The sequence below is a fragment of the Canis aureus genome, chromosome 5 (genome assembly GCF_053574225.1).
Source record: "Canis aureus isolate CA01 chromosome 5, VMU_Caureus_v.1.0, whole genome shotgun sequence".
In the NCBI taxonomy this organism is placed as follows: Eukaryota; Metazoa; Chordata; class Mammalia; order Carnivora; family Canidae; genus Canis; species Canis aureus.
The window spans coordinates 77345245-77361705 of NC_135615.1; the positions used below are offsets into that span (position 1 = coordinate 77345245).

The 16461-nt window shown below is 55.0% G+C and overlaps 1 protein-coding gene across 3 annotated transcripts in view; it reads right to left on the reverse strand.

Annotated features, from left to right (window-relative positions):
- Positions 1-16461, reverse strand: part of EPHB2 (EPH receptor B2) — a 184861-nt gene that overhangs the window by 111006 nt on the left and 57394 nt on the right. For all 3 annotated transcript variants that reach the window (XM_077899205.1, XM_077899203.1, XM_077899204.1), the window contains exons 2-3: positions 13316-13380; positions 9486-10170 (exon numbers count right to left, since the gene is read on the reverse strand). In XM_077899205.1, coding sequence (XP_077755331.1) covers positions 9486-10170; positions 13316-13380 — 750 coding nt within the window. The remainder of the gene's footprint in view (positions 1-9485; positions 10171-13315; positions 13381-16461) is intronic.

Genomic DNA, 16461 nt, shown 5'->3' on the forward strand with positions numbered 1-16461 from the left:
CGGGATGGGGGCTGAGGACAAAGGGCCCCAGGAGGGGGTGCCCCGGCAGGGCGGGGGCGGAGGCCAGAGTGGGGCCTGTGGGGCCTGAGCCAGCTGCCGCAGAGCAATGAAAATCTCTTAACCACACAGAATTGTTAACGGCTCCCAAATCCTGTTGTACCACAGGCTTAGAAAGGCTTAAACTGTTAAATGCATAAACTTCCTCAATAAACGGGCCTCTCTCGCCAGATCCTGAAGCCCCGCCAGATGTAAAGGCAGCGGCTGGAGGGCGGGGAGCTTCCCCAGCTGTTTATGGTCTTGTTGGAGTGCCGTGGAGGCAGCCTGCCACCAACCCGTCACCCTGGTGCCTTCAGGGTCCCACGCCAGTCTGGGGCCCAGACAGGAGAGCACAGGGGCTCCAGGGGCGGTCGGCCTGGGTTCAAGTCCCGTCCCTTCCTAACCGAGTCACCTCAGACGAGCTGCTTACTCTCTCTGGGCCTCAGTGTCCTCTTCTGCAAAACAGAAATGATGATCTCCAGCCCTAAGGGGGCCTGAGAGTCAGGGAGACCCTGGGTGACCGCTGCCTGGGCCACAGGAAGCTCCAAATGAACGTGAGCCCCGGGTGCCTGCCACAGGGCCTTCCAGGCACCTTCAAGAAGCGGGAGAAATCAGAAGTGGGGGGCACGAGAGGGCACACCTGCCTCTGCCACCTCCAAGGAGCGTGACTGTTGGCCCCAGTCTGCTTCCCACTCGGACAGGGGCAACCAATAAGGTGAGTGCGCAGTGAGACACACAAGGTGAGCATTCGGTAAATGCGGTGTGGGGCGCACGGGACGGGCTCTTCCGTGTGGCCAGAGCTTCGCCGGGGTGCATGGGTCTCCCTCCTGGGGCCTTCTCCCCCTGAGCAGGAGAAGAGACCCATAGGGGCTCCTCCACCCCGAGCCTCCACCCTGGGACAGCATTCCACAGTGCTCAGCATCTCCAAACGAAAGCAGCTCGTCCTCCCGAGGCCCCAGCCACGAGCCTCCCTCTTCTCCTGTCACCTGGAAGCCCTTCTGGTTGCCCCACCAGGGCGGCCCCACAGTCCTGAGTGTGAGTCCCTTCACCAGTTGCGTGTCAATCCTTTCACTTCCCCCATTTCAGGGGCCCCCTAGTAACCTGGGAGGTGAGCAGGACAGAGTACATTCAGGCCTCGCCCCGTTCTGGTTAATCAGTTGTCCCAGCAGGTGGAGAAAGCCAGGTTCACATTCCGCTGTTTACTGGCCGTGTGGTCTTGGGCTGACCCTCCCTGGACCTCAGTCTCACCATGTGTAAGATGGAGCTAATCACATCAACAGGAGATCCGAAAGGGTGACAGAGCACAGCATGGAACGCAGCAGCACTGGGCACACAGCGGGGACTGCCCAGCCCCGGCCCGCAGGACTCCTTGCAGCCTCTGCCTCATTCAGCGCTTCGACAGCATGGAACTAAAAAGCCTGGCAGCCCCTCTACCTGTCTTATCTCCCTTAGCCAACGTTTCTCTCACCCCATCCTCCACCCCTCAGTTGGCTGCATCTTGTGTGTCAGCAAGAGGTCAGAGCTAAAAGTATCATTTCTGATCCTCTCTATCTTGGACTAATTCCTGCCGTTGGTTTCTTCCATTCTCCAAAGTCCTGGGAAAATGGCTCCTCCTCCAGGCAGCCTTTCCAGCTTTCCCTTGACTCCCTCCTAAGTGCTCCAAGACAATAGTTACAGATAGAGCCATCTCCCTCACCCTAGATTGGAAGCTCTAGGAGGGCAAGAAGTGTCTTCATCATCTCTGCAGTTCTCACTTCTGGCCAAGGGTCTGGTGCATAGAAGGTGCCTAGGGAAGGGGGTTTTAGGGACTAAAGTTGTTCAATATTTCCTGCCCGGAGCCCTGAGGGAATATGAAGACCATGTCATCTCATGCCCTGATATCAAGATCCTTCCATTTGGTTGACTCAGAGAAGAAACTGGGTTGATGTGGCTCTCCTTCCCTTTCTAAGAACACCCAGTCTGCCTGCCTCTGGAGCTTTGCACCTCCTCCTCCTCTTCACCTGGCTAATTCCTGCTCCTCACTTGGCTTCCATTTAAACAGCTCCTCTTCCCGGAAGTCTTCTGACCATCGTGGCGCTGGGTGGGTTGGGTGCCTTTTACTCTTCCACCTCCACTATCTGCAGATACATCTGTCAACATCTCTAGACTGGGTGTTCCTTAAAGGCAAGGGCCATGACTGATCTTTCCCCAAACCCCAATACCTGGCACATGATAGGCACTCACTATGTGTTAGCCTCCTGGACCTCTATGATGAAAGACATCACTGACCCCTCCAAGAACCAAAAAAAAAAAAAAAAAAATAGAAGCTGGTGTTTAGTGAATCTCTGATGGCTAGCTGGCGGGACAGGTGGACCAATGTACGGATAGAGAGATGGACAGTTGTAAATAAAGATGCCTTGAGAGCATATAGGAAGGGGAAGCGGGGGAAGGGGCACTTCAATTTTTAATAACTAAGAACTGAATAATCTGAGTGTGTTGGCCAGGCTCCCTATCCAATTCCCTTCTCAAAAGGCTGGTCTGTGTGGTCTCAGTCCTGGTCTGAGCCTGGAGGCCTGGAGGGGGTGTCTGTTAGCACCCCCCAACTCCCCTAGCTGGGCGTCTCCATCCCACCCTTGAAGACATGCAGCAGAACTTCTGTGTGGGGGCCTGGACCTCTCCTCCCACCCACCCAGCATTCCAACCCTCACACCCTTTCCCTAGCCAGCATAGGCCCTGCCAGCTGGCGGCCTCCCTCCTCCTCACCCCAAGACTGACCGCACCCTACCCCATGGATTTGCCAGACACATCTGGGCCACTGGTCCAGCCTCTATGGGTAGGGCTGGGACTAAGAGCAGGGTAGGAAGGAGGCCACCCCGAGCGTGGCCCAGGCCCCAACCCTGAAGGCCCAGAGACATCCCTGGGGCCTCTCCCTACCTTGGCTGAGGGAGCACAGGATTCTGGGAGAAAAGCGAAAAATAAAGCGACAGATAGAACATCTCCTGCTGGTGAGCATACGGGGAAACAGGTACTCTGGATGTCTACTACCTGGAGGGTACCTGGGCCGTGCCTTTCTGGGGGGTAACTTGGCAGTATGTGTCAAAGCTCTAAAATACACACATGCCCCCCCCCCACAATTCCACATCTGGAAACATATCTACTCAAATACCAGTAATAGTGCACAAGAATACAGGGGCAGTGATGTGCATCCCGGCATTCGTGAAGACAGTGAAAAATGGCCAGCAATCTACATGTCGATCAACAGAGGACTGGCGAATGAATTATGACACATCGTTCCTCTGGAATTCCAGGAGCCTTCCACAATGACACTGGCGATCTAACATGACACGGAAAAGTGTCCACAAAATGTTAATCAGTCAAAAACCTTTGTGTGTTTCCTTAGTGGGAAGCCCCCTTTTTCTTTACATGTAATCAATACGCATAAATACCCCCAGAAGGATCTCCAGCAGCCTGTTGACAGTGGCTATCTCTGGATGATTTTAACTTTCTCCTTTTTGTTTCCTAGTACGTTTCTAAAGAGTCTACAAATAACCCACACTGCTTTTGTGATAAGAAATTTTTTTCCCCTCAAAATAAAAAGCTCATCAGAGACAAAAAAAAAAAAAAAAAAAAACCAACCCAAAAAACAAACCAAAAAAACCCCACAAAACCAAACCAAACCAAAACAAAAAAACCATTCACGGTAGAAGACAGTGTTGATAGAAATCCCTGTTCTTGTTTTTATAACAGTTTTCTAGGTATTTTCTCATTTATTCTGCACAGCAGCCTTTGTGTTTATCCTGTTTTGCAGATGGGAAGAGAAAGGCTGGGAGAGGGTCAGTTGCTTGCCCAAGGTCGCACTGTGAGGAAGAGCTGGGATTTGAAACCAGGTCTCCGAGGCCAAGGTCAAGGGGAGAGCAGGGCTGGGGGCTGTCAGGCAGGGCAGGGTGGAGGAGAGGGAGAGGCTATGAGAAGCCCAGCAGCTGGGAACTGGGAGTCTAAGCTAGAGCCAGAGGATCAACATGTGCGTGCAACCCCGCCCCCCATTCCCCTCCCCACTGGCTCGCAGCCCCTCTCCCTGTCCAAGCTAAATATTAAAAATCCCATTACGCCTCAACAGTACGCAGCAAACACGATCACTGTGGACCTGCCTCCAGATCTGTTATAGATGCCGGTGGGCCGTTGACAGAGAGGAGGGCAGGGGCCCCAACAGTGGTTTGGATGGGAATCTGATGGGCAGGGGCACAGTTGGGGCTGTGCTAGGGAAGGAGAGACCAAGAGGAATCGGGCTACAGAGACAAACTTGGGGAAACTGAGGCAGGGGCACATTCACAATCCAGTTCACGAACCTCTGGAAAGAGGGAAACAGATTTGGGCACTTGCGGCGAGCAGCTGCTGCAGGGAAGGAATTCCAGAGCCACCCTCCTGCCACCTCCAGCAGATCTGCTGGCGGCAAACCCCACTGGGGACTGTGATGCTGAGACTGGGGATTTGGGAAGGAGAAGGGGACAGAGTTCTTCTGGAGAAAGTCCCTGGAGTCCCTAACCTGGCAGCCGTACGGCCTGTGCGGGTCCTGTCAGGCATCCAACAAAGAGTGAAGAGACGAATAAATAGGGAGAAGTCATAGCCTAACACCCACACCCGATCAGGCCCTGGACACCCACCAAACACACCTCGGGGCCTTTAGTCATGCAGTTGGGTCCTCCCTCCTTTCACTCCTCCAAATCCTACTCACTCTTCAGGGCCTAACTCAAATGCCACCTCCTCCTTGAAGCCTTCCTAGACCTCCAGTCAGAAAAGATGCCTTCTTTCTCGTATTCTCAAAGTGCTTTGACGGGATAGACTTCATTTCTGGAAGGACCATTCCATGCCTTATTCTCTATGTGTCTGAGTCCCCTGCTCAGCCAGGAGCCAGTGAGACAAACTCTGCGTCTCAGGCGCTCTCCCGTCCAGCCTTCCCAGGGCGGCCGCTGTCAGCTCAAATGACACCTCTTCCAAGAAGCCTTCCCTGGCCCACCTGGCTAAAGCGAGTCTTCCTTTGTTCCCTCTTGCTGCATGCCTTTCCCCCTTGCATTCATCACAGCCTGTAACTATTTTATTTATCTGCTCACTGACTTTTTCCCTCCATCTTCTTCTGTCCACTGACCCAGACCAAAAACTCTGGAAGGGCAACGAACGTATCCCTCTCGTTCACCTCTGTGTTCCCTGGCACCGGTATGTGCTTGGCTCATAGACGGTACTCAATACCACAGATCTGCCTCGACGTGAGGTCACGTCCTGATAAATCCACCGTAAGTTGCAAATATTCTAAGTGGAAAACTCACTTAATACCCCTAACCTATCAGACATTAGTGCTTAGGCTCGCTTACCGTAAGCGTGCTCAGTTGAGCAACACTGTCTAACGCAAAGCCTGTTACATCTCACGCACTTGATTGAACCCAATACTGAAAGTGGAGAAAAGACTGGTTGCGTGGGTGCAGAATGGTTGCACGTGTATCGGTTGTTTACCCTCATGCTCTCGTGGCTCACGGCCCAGGCTAAGGAGGGAGTATCATCAGACCACCTGTCACCAGCCCAGGAAAAGATCAAAATTAAAAATCTGCTGTATATGTATCACCACTGCACCATCGTTACGTTGAAAAATTATGAGTCTGACCATTGTAAGTTGAACCATCATAAATGGGGGACTGCCTGTATTTGCTGGAGGACTAAATGGCACACAGAGGGTGCTCAATACATGCTTGAGTGGTTGACTGGCTTCTGTACGCCCCTCCTTCTCCCACTATGCCCTGCATACGGTTGGCACTGGAGGGAGTTGGTCAGATTGAGTTTAGGCTACGGTTCTGTGAAACGCTCCGGGCACTGGGAACTCCCAGGCCTTCATTAGCCACCCTGCCCACCCCTGGGATGGCCGCGCCACTCCCATGAGGACTCACCTACTCGCCATCTGTCAAGTAGATTTTATCCAGCCTTATCTTCTCAAAATTGTATTAACAAAGCAATGGATTTTTTTCCCTATCAAATTATACTTCAGTATTCAATAGATCTTTCCAAACCACGCTCCTGGAGATTCTGCTGATGACCCCTCGCATTCCTAGGGGTGGATGCTCCCTGGGGTTGTGTGTGTGGTGGGGGCTGGGCCCGTGGTCATCCATCCGGCTTTGAGTCCTGTTTGTCTGACCAAAGGTATGTTACCACATCACGAGTCGGAGCTAATGGTCCTGCTACAGAAGCATCAAGGCTGCTTGTTTAAAAATGCTGATTCTTGGCCCCACCTCAGAGCCAAAGAACCAGACCTGGGGGATAGGTTTGCACCAGACCCAGGAATCTGCATTTTAATGAACTTCCCAGCAGATTCTGAGACAGAGTCAAGGCTGAGAATCCCTGAGCTGGAGACCAAGGAAGTACTGTGCCAACCACTCAGATGTGAGCTGTAACCACCATTCCCACATGTCCCAGGCAGGCGGGAACAGAGGCTGTGGGACTTGGGCTGGAACAGCCCCACATCTGGGTGGCTACAGCACAGGACACAGCATCAGCTGGTGTCCTTCTGGATTCCCTGAGCTCATTAATCACACCCGGACTGGCCTCCACTCACACCCCATGACTGACTGGGCTAGGCTGGGCTGCGCCTGTGCCTGGAGTGGGCGGGCTGTAGGTCTGGGGAAATGAGTTGGAGGCGGCCAGGGCCTCCTTGCAAGAAGCCCAGACTTGGAGAACCTGCCTGTGCCAGGCAACCTCTGTGATGGCCCCAGTGACCCCTACTTCCTGGGCACTCACAGCTCATGTAATTCACGCTCCTGGAATGGGGGCTGAGCTGAAGGACCGGCTTTTAACAAAGAGAATTAGCAGAAGCAATGAGATGAGGTCACAAAAAGATGGTTTCTGTTGTGGGTGCTCTCTTGAACTCTGGGGTCAGTTGCTCTGGGGGACACCACTGCCCACGTGGGTCCCTGTGGCCAGGGGCCGAAGTCTATAAACAACCATGTGGGTGCACGTGGACTCAGACCCTACCCCGGCACTGCCATCAGATGACACTGCAGCCCCCAGCCAACAGCTGGACCGCAGCCCCAGGAGAGCCCTTACACCCGAGGCACCCACCTGAGCCCCACCTGGATCCCCGACCCTCGGAAACTGTGTGATTACAGATGCTTGTTGTTTTCAGCTGTGACATTTCGGGATGACTTGCTGGGCAACAATGGGTAACTAATGTACCTCTTCATCTAGGCACCTTCCAGGGACAGTTCTTCCTCCCTCCCTCCCTCCCTTAGCCACGGCCATGCCAGGCACCGTACCAGACCCCACAATGGGACTGCTGCACACTGCTGCACGTCCCTGGATCCTTGCAAATCACTCATCCGGAAGGCCTGGGCCACCTATTTAACACATGGGTCTCCCAGGACTCAGCCCCAGTGGCACCTCCCCTGTTTCACCTCCTTTTCTTTCTGGGCCTACCACAGCCCAGGTGGTTCCAGCCAAAGCCAGCCAAAAGCATCCCCTCCCTTGTCCACTTACAGTCTGTCTCCCCTGCTAGACTGTGGCTCCTAGAAGGCAGGGCCGCGGTTGTGTTCTTCTGTCTTTACCTGACGCTAGGCACGAGGTCTGACACAGAGCAGGTGCGGGTGAGGTTTGACAAGTGAACAAATAATGCACGACAAGTGACTGTTCCTGCCCCCCATGGCCCACCACCTCCCAAGGCTGTGCAGTTTACACTCAGGTACAGAAAACTAGCTCTGTTATCTTCCCCTAGAAACCAGCCCTTTCTCCCAACTTTCCTGATTCTTTTCTAGGACCATCACCTCCCCACAAGCTGGAATCCCCCTGTTTCCTCCTTTCCAGCCTGTCTGCACACACCATCCTTCTCATTTATCCTCCTCATGTCCCTTGATCTTGGCACTGCGGCTGCTGCGTCCAGACAGCCACCATCTCTCGAGCGTGGCTGCAGCTTCCCCATGGGCCGCTGCTCCTGTCCCTCGTGCTCCCATTTATCCTCCCAGGAACCCCTCAAATGCTGCCTCAGAGCATGGAGGAGGGAACTGTGGGATGGTGGGCATGGCAGCATTTTATAAAGGGGAGGATCACGCAGCCACCTCAGGCCACGCTTTTATCGGCACTTCAGGAACCCTGGAATCAGGTCCAAACTCTTAGCCTGGCACCTGGAGGACCCCCAGGATCTGATTCCAACGAGGAAGGCAAGAGGAGGTGGTACAAGCAGGCTTTAAATCACCATCAGGCTCACACTGGGGAGTACCTGCCCCAGGCTGGGCTTCCTAGACATCACATATCATTTAGTTAATATTTATTAAGCTCTTACATTTATTAAGCTCTGCCCTCTGTGTACTACAAGCCATCCTAAGAGCTCAACGGTCTTGAATTGTTGAGTCTTCACAAGTACCCTGAGAAAGAGGGTTTCATGAGCAGCCCAGGACAGATAGCCAATAACAGGCAGGGCTTGATTGAACCCAGGTCTGCCTACCTTCACAGCCTTCTGACCACCATGCAGTTCCTCTTACCACCCACCTATGTGGTTGTTTGCCATAATCAAACATCACCTGTACCACCGCTTACTTAGGACTTCTTAAAAATCAACCCAAGTGGCTAAGGGGTGGGCTTGGAATCACACTACCTGGGTAAGACTCCTGGCTGCCCCACGTACTCTCTGAGCCTTGATTTCTTCATGGAAAATGGGCACCTTGCCTCACAGGCTTCTCATGAGGAGTAAGCAAGCTAGACATATAAAGTGCTCAGCACACAGTACAAGTGGCGGTCAGGAGGCCTGGCTCACGGTGGCCTCCCCTACCCCCTTGAATCAGAAGGAAGCATGTGACACCTCTGCCACTGAAGTGGCATGTGGGCCCCACCGCACGTACACTCGAGAGCCAGCACGCAATCCACCCCGCACTGCTTCTCTCCGTCCTCATGATCCCCACAATCCAAATGCAGGCTCCTCCATCCGCTTGGCTCCCCAAGGGAGGAATCCCGAGCCGACCCCCGATGGACAGGTAGCATTGCACGAGAAATAAATTGTGATTGTCTGGTCACTTCGGTCTAGCCTGGCCCTGTAGTCCCCCTGTGGGGACTGATGCAGCAAAGGTCCAACAAACGCTCACTTATAAGTGTTATTTACTAGGACTTATTTCCTTACCAATGAAACGACAACACTTTTGCCAATGACGACACACAGCACCGCTTGCTGTTGTTCATATTCAAGTAACAATTGAAATGAGAGACATTAATCCTCGCACCCACTAAAATCACCTGCACTCCCCGTAGGACATACACATACCGCCGTTCGAGACGTGATCTCCAAACGTCTCGCTCTGAGACACTGAACACCGGCTGCAGATTTGGAAAGCCTGGTCGGCTCCAGGCCACTGCCCTTGCCAGCCTGAGTGCCCGGGCCCACTTCTGCCCCCAGGCCCAGCTCCACAGCCCCCCGGGTGCAGGGGCACCTGCCCCGCTGCAGCCCTTACCTCTGCACACGGTGCCATTCTCCACGGCCTCGAAGCCCGCTTTGCACATGCAACGTCCGATGGGCACCAGCCACTCGCCGTCCCCGTTACAGTACAGCTTGATGGGCACGTCCACCTCCTCGGCATTGGGGATGCAGCTGCCCCGGGCAGCCACCAGCGAGGTGCTCTCGGCCCCCGACAGGGTCTCCTGGAAGACGGCGCCATTCTGGATGATGCGCGGGCACTTGCGGTAGAAGACGCGCACGGCGATCAGGGACATGCAGCCACCATAGTCCTGGAAGGCCAGATAGAAGCCGCTGCGGGACACGGGCCCAAAGCTCCGCACCTCGGTGTTGATCTTCATGACCCGGCCCCCCAGGTCCACCTGAGAGAAGCTCTCGTCCGCCGCGATGGTGTCCACCTTCACCCACGGATTCTCCATCCAGTTGGGGAAGGTCTTGGTGGCCGAGTCGAAGTCGGCCTCATAGTAATAGAGGTTGAAGGTCTCCTTGCAGGAGCCGGGCACACTGGGGATGCTGCTGCAGTCACGCACCGAGAATTTCATTTCCACATGGATGCGGTGGGCGCCGCGGCGCCGGATGAACTTGGTCCGTAGCCAGTTGTTCTGGCTCGACTCAAACACATTGCACACCTGGTACGTGCGGATCGTGTTCATGTTCTCATCGTAGCCACTCACCTCTTCCCACTGTGGGTGAAATGCTAGTCAGGTGGGGGAGATGGGGCTCAGCCCCAGGGGTCATCTCTCTATAGGGGAGACACAGACCCTGTCTCAGAGAAGCTTTCAGTCCAATGGGGGGTAAACAGGGCTCTTACCACTGGGGGCCTCCTAGTCTAAAGGGGGAGGCACAGACTCTACCTTAGGCACCTTCTAGTCTGATGAGTAAGACATGATTCGTATCATCAGAGAACTCCTGAACCGAGGGAGAGACGTGGCCTTGGCCCCTGAGGAATTCCCCCGTCTGTGAGGGAGACATGCCAGTCTGATGGGAAGGGCATGCACCCTGCTCTTGGTTTTCCCCTGATGAATACGGGAGATGTGACCCTCATCCCCAGGGTGATAAAGGACACAGGGCCCCTGCTCCTAGGAAGCTCCCACCTGGAAGGGAAAATGGGGTGAGGCCCACACTGAGGGAATTCCCTTTGCTGAGAACAGACATAGCTTTGTGCCTGGGGAGTACTAGTCTGATGGGGGAGTCAGGACTTCTGCCTACTGGGAGCTCCTAGTCTGACCAGGGAGACACAGTCCTTGCCCTAGGGGATTCCCAGTCTGAGGGAACAAGAGTCCTTACCCCCATGATGAGGAAGTCAGGCAATCCTGTTCTGGGGCCTTAAGTGGTTAAGATACCACTAATATAGTTAAGGTACTTGGACAGAGACTTCCCATCCTTCCTGCCTGGGGTAGGTGCTTCGGCATCCTCCCTGGGCCCCAGCCTGGCTCTCCCACACCCAGCTGAGAGTTCCCGAGCCCCACTGCTGGCTGGGGCTGCGCAGGGCCATGGGAGGCTGGGGATGAAAGGCACAGGCCCCATGGTGTCTCCTCACAGACCCTCATAAGCCAAGCTCACTCACATGCTGAGCCTTTGTTCATAATTTTGTGCCCTCCTTGAGTACCCTCTCGTCTTCTCTATCCATCCTTCTGGAATCTCTTGCAACAGGCTCTCTCCAGCTGCAGTGTTTGCATTCGCTTACTCTCCCATGGGCCTTTGGGGATTACTGGCCTGGACGAGGGCTGGGCATGCTTGGCCCTCTTGGCCTGGTCTCCCCAGTGGGGCTGAGAGCTTGCTGAGAGTAGCTACCCATCCCCTCCCTCCTTCTCCTGAGTCGTCCCCTTTGGTATTGAGCTAGCTTTTCCTAGGCTAGACCTAAAAGAGCCAAAACAGCAGAGCACCCCCTCCCACCCATGCTGGTCTGGGGTGGGTGCTATAGCAGGACCTCATTTCTTTGTTATGATTATCACACATTATCATCACCATTTTACAGATGAGCAAATAGAGACCAGGGAAATGAGGCCATTTGGCCCAGGTCACATTGACCCAGACCCATTCCCATGTTTGTGCACGCTGCCATGAAACACAATGACCCACAGGTACTCCAGGAGTCCTGGGTTTTGTCCCAGATATGCTTAACTTGATGCATGGCCTTGGGCAAGTCACCTCCCTTCACCGGGCCTCTATTTCCCCAACTGCCCAATGGGACTGTGGGTTTGGGGTGGGGGGAGGCAAGTGGTATTAGAGGTGTTACCCTCGCATGGGTGTTCTTTGTCCTTTTCCCTCTTCAGATATCTGGGCCAAGTCTATGCAGGGTGGTGTAGTGGCTGCTGGCCTGGGGTGGGTCGATGTTGTGAAAGGCCAGTGCCCGTGAGGAAGGCCAAAGTGGAGCCTGCTGGCCCAGCCTCTACGTCAATGGCGGCTCCGAAGCTCCCTACACTGCATTTTTTTTTTTTTTTTGGTGGCACCATGTGACAAAGTCAGCCCCTTGTTACAACCACTGCTCTTCTTCAGAACTTAATTAGAGCACTTAATTAGAGCACTCTGCCTTTCTCCCCTCTCTCTAATTAACATGCGGAGGCCCTGCAGCCTAAACACCCCAAATAATTGCGTCCGGGGGCCCCACAGCCCAGCCTGGCCTCATTCCTGCTGGGGTGGGGCTGCGGGCCCAGCCGCCTTCGCAGATGGAAAACTGGTGACAAGAAAGAGCCACAGAGAGAGGCCTGACCCTAGGGCCCTGCCTATTGAGAGCACAGGCCTGGGGTGGGGGGTGGGGGGGATGCAGCTCCTTGGGGCAGTGGCCGAGTCCCAGGGGGAGGACCTGGGAGGAGGGGAGGGAAGGGACAGGCTGGGGGAGCCCAGAGCCCTCTCTGGAGCCCAGGGGGATGAGAAAGGAATGATATAAAAATTGATGACCGTGACAATGATGATGGTAGTGCAACTATAGCTACTCATCATGGGGGAGGGTGTTCCCCACTCTCTGCCAACACCGTGCTAGGCGCGGTGCAGGAAAACCTCACAACAATCCGGTGCACAGGATGTGACCACCATCATTTTATAGGTGAGGAAACTAAAGCTCAGACAGGTTCAGGAACTGGCCCCAAATCATACAGCTGGTGAGGGGCAGAACTGGGACAGAATTTCAGGCGCATCTGACCCAATAGCCTGTATGTAAGCGCTGGGCCGGTTGGTGCTGGAGGAAAGAGGAACCTTAAATTGTGCCTGCACTTGCTCTTGAGCGACTCATAGCCTATATGGGCTCAAACCACCGGCCCCAGGGAAGTATGGGACTCATCGGAAGTGTGATGATAAGGGCTCAGGGAGGGGGATTCTTGTTATGGGGACCCAGGAGGGGGGCCCAGAGGACTCCATCAGAGCCCTGGATACAAACCTGAGCCCCATCATTAACAAGGTGTAACATCCGTGGCAGGCGGCTACAACTGTCTGAGCCTCAGTTTCCTTATCTGTAAAATGGAGGTGTTTCCTCCCCATATGATTGGAGATGATGTGTATAAAGGTGCTTCCGTGATACAGGTATGTGATAGAATAGGTGCTCAGAAAATGACGGTTCACTTTCCTCATCTGCAAAATGGGGATAGAGCCAGTTCCTACTCCCAGCCTCGCCCTGAGGACACTGGGATAAAGGCTGAAAGCCTCTAGCATGTTGTCATGGTAACCAGCACTCCATCAATAGTAGGGGACCAGGAGGGTGGGGGCCATGAGAGGCCAGCTCTGGGCCCTCGAAGCAGGGAAAGGGGCTGGAATTTAGGGGGCATCCAGGCCCTGCGGCAGAACCCGAGGTACTCTGAGGGTCCTCGCAGGGTTTGGGGACCACCGACTCACCCCTGATGGAGGATGCACGATCCAGCCCAGCTCCGCCGTCGCTGTGGTCGAGTCCATCAGCGTTTCTGTGAGGAAAGCAAAGAGTCACTGCAGCCCACCTACAGAGTGCTGCCCATCACCCCAAGACCCTCATCCCTTTGGGCCCATCAGCCATCGGGCTGCACTCCTGCAGACTGCCCTCCCTCGAGGTTTCCCACTCTATAATCCCACCCACTCCCACCTTCCGGGCCAGTCGTCTGATTCTCCCCAGTCAGGCTCCATCCCTCAAAGCCCAGACCCCAACCCTTCTATGCGTGGTCAGGCCTCTTCTCAGCCCACCATGTCCCACCAAACCTGGCTCCTGCCACTTCCCTCCCTTGCAGGTGGAGAAAAGTCTTAGCCTGGAGTCTCCTGGGTGGGCAACCCTGCAAATTTTACGTCAAACTCAGGGTGTCCGTTTGCTTTTTAGCTTGTGTCAAATTCTCAAAAACTGGAATGTGGCCCTTAGAAAGGCCTCCCTGTAGTCCCAGCTGAATCCTATGAGTTACCCCACCTTGGCTCTCTGGCCCAAACTTCCTATCAGCGACACCCTACCCCCTTCTCCTCCACAGTGTCCCCACACTGGGGCTCCGTCAACTGTCCTAGGATAGGGCCCCAGGAGGGGAGGGGGTGTTGAGGGTGAGCACTGTGCCAAGTGGGTCCAGTCTGTCATCTGCCCTCTGGGGGTTGAGGACATTCAAATGAGCTTCTGAACCAGCCAGCGCCCCACCTGCCCGTCACCCCACCCCACTCCAGTAGCTGGAAGGAAAGAGCCACACAACCTATGACAAAGGAGACCCCTAGGGCCAGAGGGAGCCCCGGTCATCCCCAGGTAAGGCCCAGGACCCCTTCCCACTACCCCTTCCCTGCCACAGGGAATTCAAAACACTTCTTGAGCTGAACTGCATTGAACAGATTGACATGGGTCCCTTTCAAGCATTCATTCAACAAATCTATCCTGATGCTCCTTCTGTGCCAGGCACCGGGTACCCTGAGAGAGAAAAGGGCGAAGAGCAAGGCCCTCCTGTGGAGTTGTTCACAGTCTGTAGTGGTGATAAGGCGTGAATACAAACAGCCATGACAGAGGAGACAGAGAGACCTAGAAGGTCACAGCTGGCGCTTCCACACCACCTAGCTCTGCTTGCTGCTACGCTCCACTGCGGTGCCCGAGCAGACCTCACTAATCGATCCCCACACCCTGTGGCTGCACGGTGGGTGCTCCTCGCCGCTGTGTGCCAGGAAACTAACACCCACCATCTGAGACGTCATCCCTGGCCCTGTCGTTTTGGAGACAGGGCAGCTGAGGCACAGAGAGGGGAAGTGACTTCTAAAGATCACACAGGAGTTGGTGGCAGAGTGGGAAGTGCCAATCTCCTGCCTCCGACCCTATCAACTCCTAGATCCTTACTTGGGTGGCTTGGGCTGGACTTGGATGAGGATAACGGGAGCAAGGGACATGGCATCCAAGCCACCATGAAGGTTGAAACGGGGGCAGCAAGGTCTTGAACTAGGGCAGGAGCGGCATGGACGGGAGGAAGCACGCAGCCAGAGGTGACCCGGTCAGACCCGCGAGTTGACGACAGAGGATCCAGCAGTGTCCCCATGACCCCCCGTGGCTTCTGTTCATGGTCACTGTGTCCCTTTGCATGGGAGGGGGGCTGGGGAAGGGGGGAGGAGAGGTGCCAGGGACGGTGGAGTCCAGTGCCAAGGGCGTCCTTTTGATGGCAAATTGGAGGGAAGTTCTATTGTGCTGCTTTGGAGCTGAAAAAAAGGGTTCCTTTTCACACTCCGAATGCTACAGATTTTTCTTCCTGGAGAGAACAAGGGCTGAACTTTTAACCTGTTTTCTCTCATCGGCCTCAGCCAGAGACGCGCCAAGCCGGGCTCTCTGCCTGGGCCTGCGGAACAGCTGCTGGGAGCCGTGTGGAACAAGGGAGAGGAGACTCTGCTCAGGACTAGAAACGGGTCGGGTGGGGGAGGCAAGCCTGCCAAGCAGGTGGCCCCACCCCTTGGCTGGATTCTTGGGCTGACCCAGAGGCCAAGCACTAGAGGATTCCACGGCCCAGAGGAGGGGCTGCGAGCTGACATCCTCATTGTATGGGTGGAAGCTCAGGCCCAGAGAGGGCAAATGACTTGCCAAAAGTCACGGACTGAAGGCTGGTGCTCAAACTTGAGGCTCCCGGGAGCTCCGTCCGGGGGTGTGTGTGTTTGTTCCACGGCCCCCGCTCGGCCTCCCACCACACCTGGAACCAGCAAGCGGAGGCTTTCAGGAGGCTGGAAGTCAAGGGGTGAGTTGGTTCACAGTCAGGAAGGGACAAAGGAGTGGTGCAGTTTGCAGATCTCTCGGGAGGGATGCAGGAGGCTCCCTTCTCCCTGTGACAGTCCTGGCTTCGCCCGGAAGCCTGACTTGGGGAGAGCTGTCACCCCTCGGGGCTGCAGCAGGAGGACACCCATGGGGCCTTGGCTTTTGGCTTTTCAGTGTTAACCTCCCTTCACCCTCCGCACACATGCGCAGAGCAGATAAGAGCAGGGGTCGGGAGGTCAGAGGGACTTTGATTCCAACACCTGCTCCGCCATCTATTGCCTTGTAACCTTGGACCTGTAACCTTCCTAAGCCTCAGTTTCTCCCCCTGGAAAATGGCCATAGTGCCTTCTGAGTGGAGCCAGGAGACTGAAGCACAGGGAAGCGTGCTAACTTGGAGCCCAGCACAAAGCAGAGCCTCGCTGAGTGGCAGATATTCTTTTTTTAGACGGAGCGTGGTGCTTTTTGGCTGACCCGGTGCCTGCATACACACACCATTTCCTTTGGGCTCATTAGGTGGCCCCTGAAAGTAAAGGTGGGTCCAAGAGGCTCCCACTACCCCCAACTCCAGACAGTGCTTGCCAACATCTGACAAACATCAGCCTCTTGCTCCAGCGCCGTAGCCTCTGGGGAGCCCTTCTTGGTCCGTCTGGTGCTGCTTCCCGGGGATGCTCTGAGTTTCCTCTGTTCCTCTCAAAACAAGTACAAAAGTCACATCCAGTTCCCTGGGGAATCTGGAGTTAGTAGTTCTTGCCTCAGGAACCCGGGTGGGTTCAGGAAGCCAGGCCTCTTTCTACCACCAGCATTTCCTTCCTTCTTCCCAGAA